The following is an 18,559-nucleotide window of genomic DNA, read 5'->3' as shown; positions in this document are numbered from 1 at the left end:
AAAAAAAAAAAAGAAAATATTATTTGAGTTTCCTAATGTCGCAAAATTCATCAGCCACCCTGTATGAGAGCTCTCCTGTCGATCAAAATTCAATAATTTTTAACCATAATCAGCAATGTTCCGGCAAAATGTGCGAAATACTGCTTTATAACATTCTCCGCAACTGTCTAGGATTTGAATGCGGAAGTTGGAATGCCTCGCAGTCTAATCCTCGGTGAACCAGTGTAATATACGAGATTTATATCAGCTACTTTAAAAAATACTATTATGTACGAGTAGTTCGGTAAAGCAATGGACTGGCTGTTCACATGCGATCCCATTAGAATCAACTTCATACTTAAACTAACTACTCCGACAGAGTCTTGTTTAACAACAGATGCCATTCCTCATGCTCTTTAGAGATTCCCGCTGGAAAAAGCAACATTTAAACGCGTGATGGGAGGTGCGGAAAACTTTGACGAACGGACAAAGCAAGTGACAACTCTCTAATGACTACTAAAAGTTCTGTCCAAGTTTATTTAAACTGACGAAAACGTGAAAGTTTTCTTTTTGGAGGTATTCGTTGACATAGAGTGATAATTTCTGGAACATGAACTTTCGATTTGCTCTTCAATCGAATAAGAAGAAGTAAACTAATATGTGATAAGGGATAAGGACAGATCTACGGCTTAAATGAGAAAATTCGAGTTTCTTTCAGGCCTGGTTAAGGTATTGCTCCAAACTTTTTAATATATGCATATACAATTCTGCTTCCACTTTTGAATTTGGGAGTACATTAACGGGAATGATAACCAGTCTAGGGTRTGAGATATGGTATTATAATACCACAAGTGGTATAGTCATCACGTCATAATCTTTCAAATGGATGAGGTCCAAAACCTAACCAAGGTCCTGCCACAGCTCACATTGGGATGAAATTTCGTATTTTATAGGTTTCTTAAGCTTTAAGACTTCTTCCTCTGGGAGTGAAACTATTGTGAAGCCTTCTAGCTTTCTAAGCTTTAACATTAGATAACTTAAACATTAATAGGGACAAAAAAATTTAGAACAACCTTAAATACCCCGAAAAATGCTGGGAGCAGTTGAAAGGAATGTATCTACTCGTACATCAGTCGGAATATGAAAATAATAATGTGGTAARTGTCGCATATTATTGAATTACTATTTTTCCTTCCGGCTGTTCAACTCATCACTTTACACATTACCGCACAAACTGAAACTTTTGCTCAGAARGAGTTCACTGCACTCAGCAAATAGTTGTCAGCGGCGCTGAAAATATTCTCTCACTCGCTGACAATGCAATTCACACCACGRGTATACGCGAGCCCATGACGAAGCATAAGCGATGTGTCTATTGTAATGAGGCGACGCGYTCTACGACCCTACCGCAATAGGTCGACAATGGGGCGTGGCAGCGCACTCGACTTTTAATTCAATTCCTTTTTTGTTTGCATAATTTCTTTATGTTTCTGCTGCCACTAATACGACTACAACAACAATAACAACAACATAAAGTCGCACAATTCAAATGAAGAATTGCCGTTGTCGACACTTAGGCTTTCGTTCTTTCACCAACACTCACACCRCAARGCACCCCCATTTGTGGGGGCAAAGGGGTGTACTCACCTGATGGCGATGCTCTTCGACTTCAGATTATTCCAGCGCTGATTCATTTCATCCAGCCGACGCTGCAACATAACGGCATCTTCTTGTGAGGTGAGTGAACCTAGCAATTTGCGGCCGGTGCCATCGAGACGATCATAAACKACACGATGAGTTTCAATTTCCGATTGTAAGTCCTGGCAGAGGCGAGCRTGTGCGTGTGTGTGTGTGTGTGGCAAGCGCAAAGGAAGAAAAGAGAAAAACATTTGCAAAGTTAGTAAAGTGTGGCATAAAAAGCGTGGGATGCAAGAATACAACAACTACAATACAATAAAATGGCATACAAATACAGAAAATATTGCATAAATTTAGGCGCAACAGCGCGCAGCCACAATGCTATTGTTGTTATTCATATTTGCGGCGCTGGCAGCTGATGGAAGGGTGTTCTTTGTGTAACGGTGTAACGGTAGCGTTGCGCAGCAGCAACTGAGAAAAAAAAAAAAAAAGTGACAACAAATGCCATAACAGTTTTTATTGCTTTTTTGTTGGATTTGTTGTTGCGTTTCAGCAGCGTTGTATTGTGTTGCGCGCGACGGCTTGAGTTGCTTACCTTGCAACGGCGCGTTGAGGAATTGGAAAACTAAAAATATGGAAATGTTGCAAGAAATTCAATTCATATGCTTAACGGCGCACGGTTGAAAGGTCGCAAGGCGCAGAGGTGATGGAGCATGCTGCAAGCTTAAGTGCGGCAAAGAGCGCAACACGACACGGTGAACCGAATGGCAGGCGGTGCTGGCTCAACTACACAAATTTCGCATGAATTGATTGAAGTGTGGCAAAATATGCAAATTGTGGCAAGCTGCTTGTATTACATAAAAATAAAAGCTGCTCGAATACAAGGCAAATCAGTAAYATATGTTTACCTTAAGTATCTTCTTTACTAAAATATTTGCATATTGAGCTTAAAAGCAAGTTTATGTGGTTAATGATATGAAATTTAGGGCAAATTTATGCAACAAAATAAAATAATGAGTTTAGTAGTATTTTTAAGAAGTTTAGCTGTTATTAAAAGTTTCAAAAAAATTTAAAGACACCTTTTTTATATGGAGCCTCTTGAGGTCGCCGAACTCTATCGGCACTTACATTACACAGGTTTTCACATACCAAAACATATAAGAATAACATGTCAATATTTGATACCTCTAGAATTACAGTTATTTTGATCAACATAATTTTTTGCGTATGATTTGACATTTTCATCCTTAAATGCCTATTTTAAACGTTCACTGATTATATTTTCCTCGATGATCATATACTCGTAAGCTATGTGAAAATGAATAAATGCTTCGCTTGTTGTAGAACCAGGATGACACACGTTGACGATGATCAATTGCTAACTGCTAGTATTTTGATAAGACTTGTAATGGGTGTTTGTTTAGACATATGGTTTTGAATGGGGAACTACTTTTTTCGGAGTTTGTCTTTTTGAAAGCTGTTACTTTCTTTATATTCAAGATCATGGTTCATGCTCCAAAATGCGATTGACATAATGGCTTAGCAGAGTAGATAACTCAAGCAACCAGGGATCGGTTTCCTATCACGTTCACCTTAAGGTAATGTACATCCTCGGAGACGCCTTACAGTACACACCGAATGCGCTACTGTGTCGCAGAGTAATGAAGAAGACCCGAATGTGTCAGTATGCAACAATTGGAGCTGTGGTCATTCACTTTATGGAAGTTTTTGCGGAAGGCCWACTCGAGCAACAGTCAATGGGAAACGCTTTAGAGCCACGATTAATGACTTTATTGTGCCTGAATTGGCAGATGTTGATGTGGACGACCTTCGAAGGAAAATTTTGGTGAGCGCATTACTTCGCTTTTAAGACTGGTGGCGTTGCCTAAAGGTCATGTGATTTAACAACGCTGGACTAATTTTTGTGGGATCATGTGAAATCGCTTGTCTACGCAAATAAGTCGGCGATGCCTTGGAAGAGAATATTYCGCGAGTAAATCTACAAAAAATCACGTAAGAAAAAGAAAAAATTACGCATTCTGTTTAAATGTTTCATTGAATTGCCTGTTTCAGGAGTTGCTGCAGAAACCTTTCGGAATCTATTGACCGATCTTAATGTTAACAAATGAACTGAAGATTTCATTAACTAAATGGCACAAAGTCCCAATGAAGGGTTTGAAATCACTTCGAAATAAAAACGAGTTTGGTACCTTGAAGATTACCAATACTTTTTGATTTACGAATGTTTTTACAATCTTTCAGGAACAGTTGACAATGTGGTTAACTTGAAAGTGTGTCTGCACAGGAGATTTGGATTGGACGCTGGGATGGAAATTGACAGCTGAAGCTGAAACAACTGACTGATCAAGCGTCTAAGTTCTGATTTGTACAATTAAGTCAGGTGGAAAGTGCAAATAAAAATATTTCACAATGTGATAACTTATTACATTAAATTCGACCAAGGTTCACTTCATACATACCCGCACATCTTCTGCAGAACACACGCATAAATTCGTGCGCATTCAGATTGGTCGATGAACACAAAGCATTTTCAGTCACATAAGGCACCTGCACACACACACAGTCACACATCTACATACACATATGCTTGGCTTGTTCAAATTGCTGCGCGTTTGAATTGAAATTGACAAGCGTGTGCGATGTCCTGCAACGCATGCTCTTATAAGTGCACGTTAAAATATTAACGGCAAAAATCAATAAATGTCCCGCAATTTTAACGGTGACAAGCAGAAAAGGAGCGAGATAACTCAATGCTAGAGTATGTGTGTGGCGTATATTTCACARTCGTTCATTGCAATTTCAGGCACTCAGTGTAATCGACGGCAACGGACACATACATACACACAACCAGAAACTCATATGCTTTCACTATCGCCAGCGCAAACTGTCCGCCTGTGAGCTGACACCGAAAACTCTGACAACGTCAAGCCAACTAAAGCYGAAATCCACCTGTACAAGTGTGCGCATGTGTGTGTGTGTGCATGTGTGTGTGTGTGTGAGGCCGAAATGAGCGCATAAAAAAGGGTATAAAAAGTGGAAAAKTGTCACGCCACGCGGGCAATGAAGCAGCTGAACGCTCGCAATACGAAAACTGTCCAAAATAGCTTCTTTCACACGCTGGCTGCCGCGCGCTTGCAGTGTTGTTGTCGCTTACCTTTGCGAAGGCGGCGCCTGCCAGCGTTCGACCTACTTAGCAGTGCATTGCTGCTGCCCTCTTACACCCGCGCGCCATCCGTTTTGCGTTGCTTAAAATATTAACCGCAGTCGAAATTCGGTTGCGCGTAAAAGTATGCTTTGAAATGCCGCAGCCGCACCTTGCTTGCCCCGGCTCCGCAGCCGTCGCGCGTTTTTATTTCCACTCATATTCGAGGGGAAATTCCATTCGAATTGGCATTAAAATTGCAAACTTTGTCCTCAATTTGGCGCAAAGCAGCTGCACCGGCACTTTCATCAAGCAACAACAGGCAACACACAAATAACGGCAGCGCTGTGGCACACCATCAATAATGCTTAGGAGCACATGTCGCTGTGCCGCAACGCAGGTGTGCACACTTCAAACGGGGGATTTTTGTGGATTTTCCCATTTAACATTTTCGGTCGCTCCTTAAGTTGAGTCGCTTTTGCTCGCCTGCCTGACAGCAGCTTGTTGTTGTTGCTGACTTTATGCCATTTGAAAATCGAAATGGGAATAGAAACWGAAACAGAAACAGAAACAAGCGACAAAAATGCAACAAAATCATAAGCACGCGATATAAATTTGGGACATCAAAGGCAGGCTTTTTGTAGAACTTACTGAGAGAAGCCGAGCTTTGACGAGTAATTTTCCACAGTATATGGTTTATGTAATATATAAGTCTCAYGAAATATATTTATGTCAAAGCAATGCGAATTTTTATTTTATTTTATACTGTGGTGGAAGCTCTTTGTTGCTTCTCAAATAATTCATGAAGGATACCGATTTTATCAAAGTTATGATTGTTCTGAAATGCGTCGCTTGGAAAAGTTTAGTGTTAATAGTCGAAATTTTCCTACGGAACTTGAAAGCACAAGCGAATGAAAAATGYGTTCATATGCAGCCAAGCTTTAAGATTTTAAGCGCAAGTATGATACAACGATACATTTGCGGATAAATCAGAAAATTTGTGAGAAAAGGAAAGAGCTGTTCCACTAGGGTCTAAAGGTTGTTTGGATCATGATTGCAGATTACTGCTACTTCTTGAAAAGATACTGCTAAATGGAAAATTATAAAATAAGAGCTCATAAAACACGCTTCAAATATAATATAACATACAATTTCGACATTTGACTTCGATTAATGATTATTTTTCAAATCAGAAATGATAATTTAAATATACGCACATATGTATGTAAAATTTTGTTTCATGATTTCTGAGTTTTGTAATAAGAAATGAAATTGAAAATTTTAAAATAAACGGGATTGAATATTACAAAAACATTTCTAGTGTCTTGAATTCGGAGCACAAATGTATACAAAACTGATTTCATATCCAGGGAAACAAAATCACTGTAGATCAGTGCAACCGTAATTTTGAAGTTGGAGACAATTTCGTTCTCCTTAGAACTCGACATTGAAATATCAGTTTTCAATGGCTCTCAAAATCAGAGAGAAGAAGTTGGTGATTTGTAAAATAAAGATCTCGCGGTAAACGGAATTTATGTTCCACAAGTTTCACACCAATCTAATTCGTGTAAGAGATTAAAATGAAAAAAAAAAAAAACCAGCCAGGACCAAAAAGTAGGATGCCAGCCTAAGATGCAAACCAGAGGATCGGACTCCAAGCAATTATGCATACAGTTGAGCTTTGAGTTAAAAACCAATTTGTAGACCAACTTCACATATTTTTGGGCATTAAGCTATATTATATTCAGTATTATATGTAGGTTTAGTTAATTTAGACTAAAGTTTGAAAACTTTGTAATAGAAATATAGAAGACCCGTTTGACCAGTTTTATCATTTTTTTTTGCCAATTTCTCACAATCATCAATCGTATGGAGTAAACTCAGCCAGATGWTGGGAAATCATGACATAAGTCATGTGGAGGCTAGGTCAAGTTGCCGCCTAACTTTATCAGTTCTATGCTCAGGGATACACTGTTGTGAGCAAAACASGCTCTTTTATTTACATTGGGATAACTCATACCGATACCGTGTGCGGTACAAGGCCACCCGGAAGTTCAAACACCTTTATTTTCGATATATGGGAGCTAAAAGAAGTATTGATCAGATTTTACAAATTTTTGCGGCACAGAAATAATATTATCAGAAATTTGAATCTAAATTTCAATTATTATATCACACATTGCACGATATTCGCGGTCAAAAGTCAACCTTAGGTGCTGGTGTCCGCATATTCGATACCTTGAAGATTTAACATGTTTGCTTCGATTTTGAGAATTTTTGCTCATRTGTTTGCATATTTCAAAGGAACTATTCGTGCGAAGTTKTATGCCGTTATGTTAATTACTTCTTGATATAAATACCGGAAGGGTAAAGTTAAAATTGTGGTTTACCGAAACTAGGCTTGGTTATAGTCTATTTATCCCATTTTCACACTGTGTTTCTTGTGTTAAAATTATGTCAAGTGCTGAATTCGGTTGAAATCGACCGAGCCGGTCCCACGAACTATGATTTCAACTGAACGAGGACGGACGTTGTGAAGTTGTCTAAGACCATCTCAGTGACAAAAGTTAATGTCTCTGTAGTTTTTAGTTATTGATTTATGATTTTATGAGGAGTAAGCGGGGATATGATCCAATTTCATTCATCTTCACATTGTCGGTAGGGTTTCTTACAGGGTTTAGCTAGAGCGAATTTGGTTATTTTGACTTGAASGGTTTTAGAGATATTTATATTAAACCTATTRGAGAGAGGGACTACGYTCATATGTTCAAAATGWAKACATAAAGTCATTGGYCTCATCATCCTGATCATTTATATATCAGTATATAATCCTAAATCGTACTCGATTAGCTTTAGATAATAAATATAACCGTTAAGTGAACCAAACTATTATACGCGGTGTCAAGAGTATATATTTYATTATAATTAATTTAATTTTGAAAAAAATCGATTATTAGCTATACTTTACTTTAATTATTTTATAAACATTTCTCAAGGCGGCAACTCTGTTTGAATTTACACTGTAAATTAATAATAAAATATTTTGAGAACAATGTATGTTTATGTTAACAGCTTAGTATTTATCTTTAATTTTTTGCACATGACAACTCCATAAATTGGAACATTCCAATAATGTTTTTTAAATTTTTTCAAACTTTCTAAACGTCCATTTATTTCGAAAACTGGATTTTTATTTAATGCAATTGGTTAGTGCTAAAAGTGGCAACCTTACCAACTTTTAATATGCACACAGCGTTCTCTTATTGACTAAGTGATAATTTTTCATAATTTCCTAATTGTGTTATTTTATTTTTAAGTTAGTCGATAAGTTGTTAACGTAAGCAAATACGCGCGCTGCAAAAACATCGTAAAACTAYTTTCAAAACGCCCAGAAAAGGCAGAAGAAATGAGCAAAACAAAAATGCTTGATGAGTCAACAGCTTTCCAAAATGCATTGAACTTTCGGTCAAGTGTGGCACTTTATCAAAAGCAGAGACAACGCCAATGAGGACAAGGAAATGGAGAATCAGAGGAAAAAATGAAGATTSTTGGAAGGTGTTAAAAATTCCAAATGCACATATGCACATACATACGGTGGCGATTGCGGGGCCTRCATGGCGTATGAGTAACAATTATGGCTTTTAATGGCGAGCGCAGGAGACAAGTTGAAAGGAGCTGGAGGAAAAAGTAAAAGTCACAGTGCAGTAAAAGGCAACACACACAACTAACAACAAGCCGTCGAAAAGGCGATGCACAACAGCAACAGTAATAGACTAAGCTGGATGCAGCTCACAAAGTGAAGTGCCRCATGGTGCACGAAAACAAAACATTTGAGTAGCAAGATGGCGAGAACCTTTGCTTTTGCTAGTGACAGAGCTACGGAGATGCTTAGGCGCAATAAAATAGCGAACAAATGTGGTTTAAAGTAAGAGCGAAAACACACTCGTAAATATGTAGCGCTGGAAGAGTGAAAAAAGTTAAGGAATTATCAGCAAAAATCGCTAAATAAAGTACCGAGGAGTAGAGAAATTACACCTTTCGGAACTATTTTTCACATGATTTCATACTTTGAGAACATTGATTTTATCAAAAAGGTTTATATAGTCAATTTGTTTTACGACAACAACGAGCACTGGAAGTTGAACATCGTGATAGAAAGAAGCGGCACCAGCCAATTCTAATCCACATTATACTTTCTATTCATTTATCTAAGCCTTATAAATGAATAGAAAGGAGGTCTGAATAAAAGGGATTCAYAGAGTTGATCACTAAAGATGAAGTTTCCTTCAAGAGACAGTTTGGTCTATAACAGTCGATATTTGTAGGAAAGAACTAGTTGTTTTTGCCGCTCCTACATTTGGCTAATGTCAACTGCCTGGAGCAACTTTCCTCATCTTCTATGAATTTTTCCATTACTAAACGAACAACTATTGAAGAAGACCCAAATTAAGAGGATCATCAAAACAGTTTTTCTCTTGAAACATATAGTTTTTAGGTTAGTTTTTCTTAAATGACTCAGTCGGSCAGGCGAGTTACAAATAAACGAGCTTCAGTTTAAATTATAGCAGCTTCAGCTAAAGCCGCATTAAAGTTCATCATAATAGGTTATAGAGGAGAGGTGAGCGGAAGCATAATGGCTTGAGCTCCGCTGAGCAAACAAAACACTTTATAACAATCGAAGGTGGGCTGGCAAAAGCTGGCGTAAGCAACATATATGCAACCATATGTGTGTGTGTGAGGGTGCACATATGCACATATGCATGTGTGCTAAGGTGTGTTTACTTATGCATGCGCGCTCAGCAGGTGTTGAGTGGCAAAATCAGCACAAAAAGCAGGCACACTCTGGCACAGTTATGCTCGTATGCTACGGCAAATCTAAATAGATGTGTGTGTGTGTGTTTATGGAAGTAGTTGGCTGAAATCTATGCGAGCAAGTGAAAAAGGAAATGGCAAACAAAAGCAAAGCACGAAGGAGCGTTGAACATTGTCGACGACAGCAAAAAAAAAAAACAAGCTGGCACGGCTTTGGCCGCTGGGATTTGGAGTAAAGGGACAAYAGTGCCCTTAAGCGACAACGCTGGGGCAGCAGTGCTGAGAGCAACTAAGGCTTTGGTGTAAAGAAAGGGTGTGAGTTGAGTTGGCTAACTGGATATGTGTAAATATGTGAGTGTATATTCGCTACTAAGATATGTTCTGGCCGCAGTTCACTATGAACATTAGGCTTGTTGAATTCGGCGAGACTTAAAAATATAAGCCCGATGTTACAAAATTTAGCTTAGCTTGTCTATTTAAATACCAAATGGAATTTTTTTTACCAAGAAGGCTGCATTTCATTAGGATTCGCTCTTGTTTASCTTGGCTGTGATTTTTCTTTGACAATGGATACAGGCGAGAAACTGAACAGAGTTTCAGCTGRKGCAAGCCCTTTTCGGACATAAATTCTTCGCAAATATCTTTKRAATTATRGACAGRATTAAGGGACTTAGGAGCTATAAATAATAATCCTGTTACCACGSTTTTGTGAATATCGAATATGCTTAAACAGATTTGGGATCTCGGRATGGTAGAACAATTGCACATTCTTTTAGGCCTTAGTATGATCACACCGTGCAARTAAGCTTCTCTAAACTTACTTACTTTTTTTTATTAGTATTTCGATTTTTTCGGAGTTGTTCGAAAAGATTGAAAGATCTTGGCTTTTTTACAGTGCTGCATAAGAGCATCTTTAACAGCTGACCTATAAGTTTAAATGATCTTTGTTCTGCAGACAAGTAGAATATGTATTTCTCGATGGAAAATATTAATATAGATTATGTACTGAAGTTTACAACTACTTATTATCAACTCCGATGGTAGCCTCATAACTGATAATGATCAAATGAGATTTTTTGCTGATATTTGGAAAATGGTGCTTTTAATGTTAAATGGCACAAAAAAAAAAAAAAAAAAAAAAAAAAAAAAAAAAAAAAAAAAAAAAAAAAAAAAAAAAAAAAAAAAAAAAAAAAAACACGTAACATCACTTTTCTTAAGTTAAGCGATATAATAAAAACCACTCACATTGAAACAAAATTTCAGTTTTGGTTATAAACTAGTTATATTTTGGTTATAAAATGGTTACATATTGGTTATATCTGATAGCAGAAGCTGAAAATTTTATGCTATATATATGTACCTGTAATATTATGTTGTGAGATATACTAACATACGAAAACTCAAGGATTTTCTGAACAAAACTGTATCTTGATATTCCGACTCATGCAAAGACTTACTCAACCGATTTCTAAAGTGCGACCCACACTAATGCTTTGCAATTTTGCGTGCCCAAATGAAAAACTGTCTTCTTGCCACAATGTAGCCTATGTCAGCACTTTGTCCACAGTTCCTTTAAATAGTTTGTGCCACCGTGTTGCACGCCGAACGAACGAAAAAACGTCAAAGAGTGGCGCTACGGAAAAAATCCAAAGTGTGAATGCGGAAAAATGGGCAACAAATGTGGCGTCGCACATAAAGGGGTAACACGAAGAGTTGCAACAGCTGCAACAAGCTGACAGTGCMACGTAGTGGCAAGCACACACGCTTTGAAAATGCGATAAAGAAAGAAAATGCGAGTGAAATCGGAAAAAGTGTGAAAACTTTGGAAAAAGCAACGCACAGCAAAAGCAGCCTGGTGGAAGCAATGATAAGCGCTTTGGGCAACTCGGCACGCCTGGCGAAACGCTTGTTATCGCTGTCGCTGCTCACTGCTTTGCAATACCAAAGCGACACGTTTATTTTTGATTTTCTTGCCATTGCTGGCGAGTTCATAGTTTGGTTCTTTGCCTAGTTTTGGTCACTTACCGCAGTGAGACTCTGCAATTTTGCTTTTTATTCCATTTTTATTAGCCAGTCTCTTTGTGGGTTACATGTGCCAGGGATATTTTTTTTTAGATCTGTTGGCTAAGAAGTGTATACAGCTTTACTGAGAATGGATATTAGTAATTTTGGTACTTCCATCTTATTTGATATACATATATGTTCGTGGAGGTTAGAAGATTTTCGACTGTACCAGATTATCGGAAAATTAGGATTGGTTAAGAGCAAACAGGTCATAAGTCTCTTAATCTTAAAGTACGGAACCGAGAGCTACAGCGCTGTTTACATATGAGTTGGAAGCCCCAAAAATAAATTACTAACCAAACTGAGTACTCAGAAATTGTCTAAAGCCTCCAGAAGAATATCAGACTTAACGCTCCAAAGAAGAGAAAATGCAATGAACGGCGGGGGCGTAAGTATAAGTAAGTATAAGAATAAATGCGAAAAGTCTGAAAATTTGGCTTTTGGATAGCAGAAGCTGGGGTGCTTTCGCAGAAATCAATAGGTCCTTCGACAACTACGAAAACAATATGCCGACCGGACTTTGGTTGCAACTAACTTTCGACAGTTACTGACCGCCATTAACAGTGGAGCTGTCAACACCTTCATCGACTACCTTCCACCACCCAATGCAGACGAACATCTCGAGTTGCTGCTAGAAASGAGAGTGACCCTTGCGCAGCTTCGTTCTTAATACTGCAGCAAGTTAAACTCCTACTTACCCAGAACAGACCCGACATATCCAACATGCGTCCAGCGTACAATGAGTCCCTGCATGACCTTTAGTCAACTCTTTGCACGCCTTGCTAACCCTCTCTCTTTGGTTCGACCCCGTAAAAACATCACTCACTCATCTAACCGCTACCATCCTAACGGGGATTAGATACCCGTTACAATAACAAGAACTATTTTGGATGACTCCTAGGCCGAACTTTATCAATATCAAGCTCTACACTATCAATCCAAAATAAGTAGCAAAACAATTTCTAACGCTGCAATCTCTCCGGGCTTGATGGGTATTTAAAGGGATTTGAATTGGTTCACCTCGTAGCTAAGTTTTATCTTGAGGAGAGCTGAGACTGGGTGGCTGTTGGTTGTACATTATTTTTACATTGTTGAGTCAGACAATGGGTTATTTTTAATTTCAAGAAGCATTTTTTAAGTTCGAGTTCGTATGTGCAAAAGTAAAATTTTCATAGAACCCCATCCAAGAGAGCATTTAAAGTGGTTTTCTTCCTTTATTAAAAAAAAACTTTCGGACCTTTGTCTTGGCATTATAACTAATTAGAACTTTTGACTTCATTTCAAGTTTGGATCAGGGCTGGAGYTACTTCAAAACCAAGCATATCTAGRAGGCTCCTTGACGAATATTACTCYATTGCTTACTTCCTGTTTTTTAGAAAAAGTATTTTTGTGGTTAGCTTAATTCTAACATCTAAAACAAATGGAGAACTAATGGGAGAGTATCATAAAATTGTTTAACCTAATGAAAAGCAAACACAGGGCCGCGCATTGATTGAGTAGAAAGGGCTACAGGAAAAAAGGTGGCGAACGGGAAAGAAAACAGCACCGTCAATTAGGTGGGATAAACGCCAACAAAGCAGATAAAATATGCAAGGTATTATAAACTTTATGGAAAACATGATAAAAACCAAAAGTGAAAAAATAAAAAAGGCAAAAACCACGAAGGATACAAGGAAGCATGCACCTGCGGAACGGTTGTTGAGCGTGTGGTTGTGGTATTTAGTTGGGAACCATATGCCAACATATGTACATCAGTAACGGTACAAGCAACTCGGGAGCAACTGAATCAAAGCTGGTAGCAATTACAACAACACGTGCAGCGAGCGAAAAGTTTTTAATTAAAAAATGCTTCAGCAGAGCTTAAGCGAAATAAAAGACAATAACGCAGAACGAAAGCGAATGGCGGCAGGGCAGAGGAGTTGAAGAATTTGTTGTAAGCGGTATTTCAACGAACCGAAGGCTTGAACAAATAAATGAATATGGAACAATATAAATAAATTCGCGCAAAAAATGCAGAATAAAAATTTTAATTCGAGAAAACTGCTTACTTTTCGAAGCCAGCACAAAAAAAAAATCAGCGAAATTTTGCAAAACTGATTGAAAAGAAATTATAGAATGAGAATTATGGTCCTCTTTGGTCTTACTTTATTAGTACTCGAAATATTTAATTTTAACGATGTTTAATATATGTCTTGAACTACTTCGAAAATTTATTTTAGCGAAATTTGTTTTCCTCTTGGAAAGAGTGTCATAATATTTTTGGTTCATACCAAACAGCTCTTCAAGCGAATACCTATACGAATCGGATTAGTTACCCACAACTTTGTGAGTACCTTGTTAAAATTCACCCGCACGACAATCGAGCAATAAGTAGGTGTAMATTCAGAGGGTTGAAAGTAGGGTCCATTATTCTACTCCTCAAAGTAGCTTTTGATCTAACATACAATTTTTTTTAACCTGGTTTATTTCAAAAAGTTAGTTTCTTTGGTGTCAATGTCACCATGCATTTCTTATTGGCGTAGTGTCGTGTATGCCTATCTCTCGAAAAAGACCCATATGAGTCTCAAATACAAAACGAATATCGAAGTAACATGACACCTTTTGGTTTGATATGTTGGCGTCAATTCTGCATAAGTASGAGCTGGACTTGAGAGATCCAGAACGGAAGTGTACTACCTCAATTTGTCTACCTCAGGAAAGTTGAAAAAACAAGATTATAAATTGTAAAAGACGAAAAATAAACCTGATTAAAATGAATAAACCTTTTGCAACCACAATTCTTATCTTCTCGCTTTTTAAAGAAGTATGCTCGCATTTCGTAGCAGTTTCATCTACTAAAAGCAAAAGTCTATGATATGATATTATGGGCACTCATTGGGTCTAAAATTGGATATTAAGTCTGTATGGGTTGTTGGAAAGTAAGGGATAGGAGCGACAACAATTTACTATCCGTGTAGTAATATAACGTGTGATCCAAGTAGAGGTACTTTTTTCAAAAGCCTTGTTTGGCATTACTTCRCAGAGCGACTTACGCCTGAACAACGTTTACAAATCAGTCAACTTTATTATGAAAATTCGCGTTCTTCGCTTAAATTATGATCTACATAATTAGCCTACTGGGCATTCTATTCGAAACATGATCACCCATCTTAAGACCCAGCAGGCAGTGAGTAAAATATASCAGCCGTAGAGAGTGTACACGGAGACCGTGGAGAGTCGATTCGGCGCCGTTTGCAGTATGCAAGAACTGTAGCCACTCGACTTACCCAAGCACCAATCGCTTCGCTCTATGGATTGTTGGAGTTCCAAGTTCCAAGAAGATCCGATGTTTTTGAGCCAAATTGGATGAGGCCCATTTCTGACGCATCGAGTAAGTAGACAAGCAAAATTTGGGACGAAAAGTGAATTGAAGAGATTGAAGAGCTGCCATTTCATCCAGGAAAAACCACGGCTTGTTGTAATTTGTGGACCGGTGGAATCATCGGCCCATATTTCTTCAAAAATTATGCCGACGAGAAGGTCAATGACGTCAATGACGGTCGTTATCGTGCCTTGATAACCGACTACTTGATGACTGAAATTGAAGAACGTGATCTCGGCGACATTTGCTTGCAACAAACGACACTTCGAGGAGCAGATAATTTCACGCTTTGGGCTGGTCGATTGGCCGCCAAGATGGTGTAAAATCGAAAGTTTATGCGGATAGTACCGCCTGGATTTGGGTCTTGGAACAAAACATCACACGTAGCATTCACAAGTCAAGAGTCGAAATGTTCGAACTCATCGAAAATCCGACTCAATGGATGGACCATCAAAGACGTAGCCTTGGCCAACATTTGAAAGAGATAATCTTTAAAAATTAAATGGCAAAKTACTTTATTTCAAATGATAATAAAAATGCCTGACTAAATTTGAAGCTTTTGTGATTTTTCTTTTAAAAAGTATGGAATCGTGGTTCCATTGGATCACTTTTTACTAGTTTAAAAGTTTGTTGTTCATTAGCTTGAGCTTATAAACTTTGGGAAACACAAGCAAAAACAGCTTTAGTTGAAAAATTATTTCATTATCTTTGCAATMTTTTTCTTGTTACACAGATAGCTAATAACGGCTTCAAAAAAAAAAAACAAAAAAAAAGTTATTATGTAATAAGTTAAATTTACTCGCAATTCAGCGAATAAATCACTTAAATATTTATGGGCATATAAATTATTCTACAATTGATAATAAATTTGCYTTTCACATATTGACCTAATTTAAAAAAATATTCGTTATGTATGAAGGTTAGTTTGTTAAAAGTTATTGTGTAAGCTGCTCGTAAGGAAGACACATGTATTGATGCGCATATTATATRAAATATTACACRCACACAGTTATGTGATTGTGTTGGCTCTAATTTTCGTAAATCTGTATTGCCACAACTTTTTGCTGAATAAAATTTGGTACGTTTGCATATTTTTCCTGCTACCTGCCTGCGTGCTCTACTCTCTTTCTCTGCCATATTTTGCGAGAGTGTTCTTTTGCCACATATTTTTCACTGATTTTGGAATAACAATTAAGCTCAGTGCAAAAAGTGGTTAGAAAAAATACATTTTTGTTTCCAYCAGAGTAAATAAGCGGCGGTGTGGATGCTGGCAATGATTTCGCATGAATATAAATTGCGCCTGAGGGGATTTACAGCGTTGGTTTTCTGGTACGTATTTGCAGAAAACAAATTAATAAAAAGTGATATGGCGTGAGTACTGAGAATTATGTAAGTAGAGCTGGGTATAAACTAAAAAGTAGACTAAGCACTGAGAGAGTTCCATGTAAATATTAAGAGTGAAGAAAATATGAATATGGATTTACAATTTTTTTTTTTTGAGCATTGTGTTAAAATATTTTCATATACCGATTTTAATTGAGTCAATTAAGTGCTGAGTTAAAAAAGCTTCACTGTGTTGGCACTTTATATTTCATTAGCGATCATTCTTAAACATTCTCTAACAAATTAGCTTGAAAAAAAAAAATAAAAAAATCGATTGCTTTTTGCTAAAAAAAAAATATAGTCGACATTTTAAATAAAGTTTGCCGGGGAAATAAAAAAATCATATGAAAATTATGCAAATTCTAGCTAAATTAAATATTTTGTAGTCGAAAATGTYTTTTTGTATGTTGTAATAGATGTCGTTGCAGTCGTATATCTCCAGTGCTACCAATCACCTTGTGTGATACCTAAAAGTGTTGGAAAAGTGAGATTTAAGTTTCAAATTAAGTCAGGAAGTTRAAAAAAGTTACGGCTGTTCAAAACTGAAGAAAAAAGTTATATTTTGAAATTTTTGTACGAAACAGAGAAGAACCACTCACAAAATTTGTGAAGTTTACGGCGACGATGCTGTATCAGCTCATGTAGCACAACAATGGTTCGCTCGCTTTCGTTCTGGAATTTCCGATGTTAAAGATGCAATTCGCACTGGTCGACCTATCGTTGAAAAAGTCAATAAAATTTAGGAAAATATTGATCAGGACCATTGCAAAGGCAGCCATGGCATCGCTAAGAAACTAAACATTCATCATCAAATGGTTTGGAACCATTTAAAAAAGGCTGGCTACAAAAATGAGCTCGATGTTTGRGCACCACATGCATTGCCTGTGAAAAATTTAATGGACTGAATTGACATCTGCAATTTTTTGCTGAAATGAAATGAAATCGAACCATTTCTGAAACGAATGGTGACAAGAGACGAAAAGAAAATCAAATACGAAAACAACTATGCAAAAAAGATCATGGTCCAAGCGTGTTGAAGCTCAACAAATGGTCGCAAAGCCAGGACTGACGCGTTGAAAGGTTATGCTGAGTGTTTGGTGGGATTGAAAAGGAATGAGCTGATCCAGCCTGGTCGAACATTTGATTCTACTTATTACTGTCAACAAATGATGGTGTTGAAGCAAGCAATCGAAAAAAAAATGGCCAGAACTGATCAACAGAAAGGATACCGTCTAACATCAGCATAACGTAGACCACACAAATCTTTGATGACTCGACAAACACAGGGAGAGTGTGAGTGGGAAGTTTTGATGCAGCCACCATATAKCCCTGACCTTGCACCAGTGGACTACCATTTGTTTCCGTTAAWGCAGAACTTCCTTAATGAAGTAAAGTTGGTATTATTCATTAAAAACAAGTAAGGAAGGGCTAAGTTCGGGTGTCACCGAACATTTTATACTCCCGCATGATAAAGTGTTAATCGAGATTTCAGGCGTGGTTGTGAACCGTTTTCACCCATATTTGGTACATGTCATCAGGGTGTTAAGAAAATATTATGTACCGAATTTCATTGCAATCGGTCGAGTAGCTCCTGAGACATGGTTTTTGGTCCATAAGTGGGCGACGCCACGCCCATTTTCAATATTTGAAAAAGCCTTGGGTGCAGCTTCTTTCTGCCATTTCTTCCGTAAAATTTAGTGTTTCTGACGTTGTTTGTTAGTCGGTTAGCGCACTTTTAGTGAATTTCAACATAACCTTTGTATGGGAGGTGGGCGTGGTTATTATCCGATTTCTTCCGTTTTTGAACTGTATATGGAAATGCCTAAAAGAAACGAGTCTATACAGTTTGGTTGATATAGCTATAGTAGTTTTCGAGACATGTCCAAAAAAGTTAGTAGGGGGTGGGGCCACGCCCAATTTTCCAAAAAAATTACGTCCAAATATGCCCCTCCCTAATGCGATCCTTTGCGCCAAATTTCATTTTAATTTATGGCTTAGTTATGACACTTTATAGGTTTTCGGTTTCCGCCATTTTGTGGGCGTGGCAGTGGGCCGCCGATTTTGCCCATCTTCGAACTTTATCTTCTTATGGCGCCAAGAAATACGTGTACCAAGTTTCATCATGATATCTCAGTTTTTACTCAAGTTACAGCTTGCAC

The 18,559-nt window shown here is 37.6% G+C and overlaps 1 protein-coding gene across 1 annotated transcript in view; it reads right to left on the bottom strand.

The window, feature by feature from the left end:
• Window positions 1-18,559, bottom strand: part of LOC108968144 (dystrophin, isoforms A/C/F/G/H) — a gene marked incomplete at its 3' end in the record, with an annotated part of 344,088 nt that overhangs the window by 23,023 nt on the left and 302,506 nt on the right. Inside the window, 1 exon segment of the mRNA XM_018931935.1 lies at window positions 1,627-1,799. Within this exon segment, the coding sequence (XP_018787480.1) occupies window positions 1,627-1,799 (173 nt within the window).

Source organism: Bactrocera latifrons, unplaced genomic scaffold (genome assembly GCF_001853355.1).
Source record: "Bactrocera latifrons isolate USDA-ARS-PBARC rearing strain unplaced genomic scaffold, ASM185335v1 scaffold_204, whole genome shotgun sequence".
Taxonomy (NCBI): domain Eukaryota; kingdom Metazoa; phylum Arthropoda; class Insecta; order Diptera; family Tephritidae; genus Bactrocera; species Bactrocera latifrons.
Note: the sequence above shows the minus strand (reverse complement) of the source record. Positions and strands in the feature narration are given on the sequence as shown.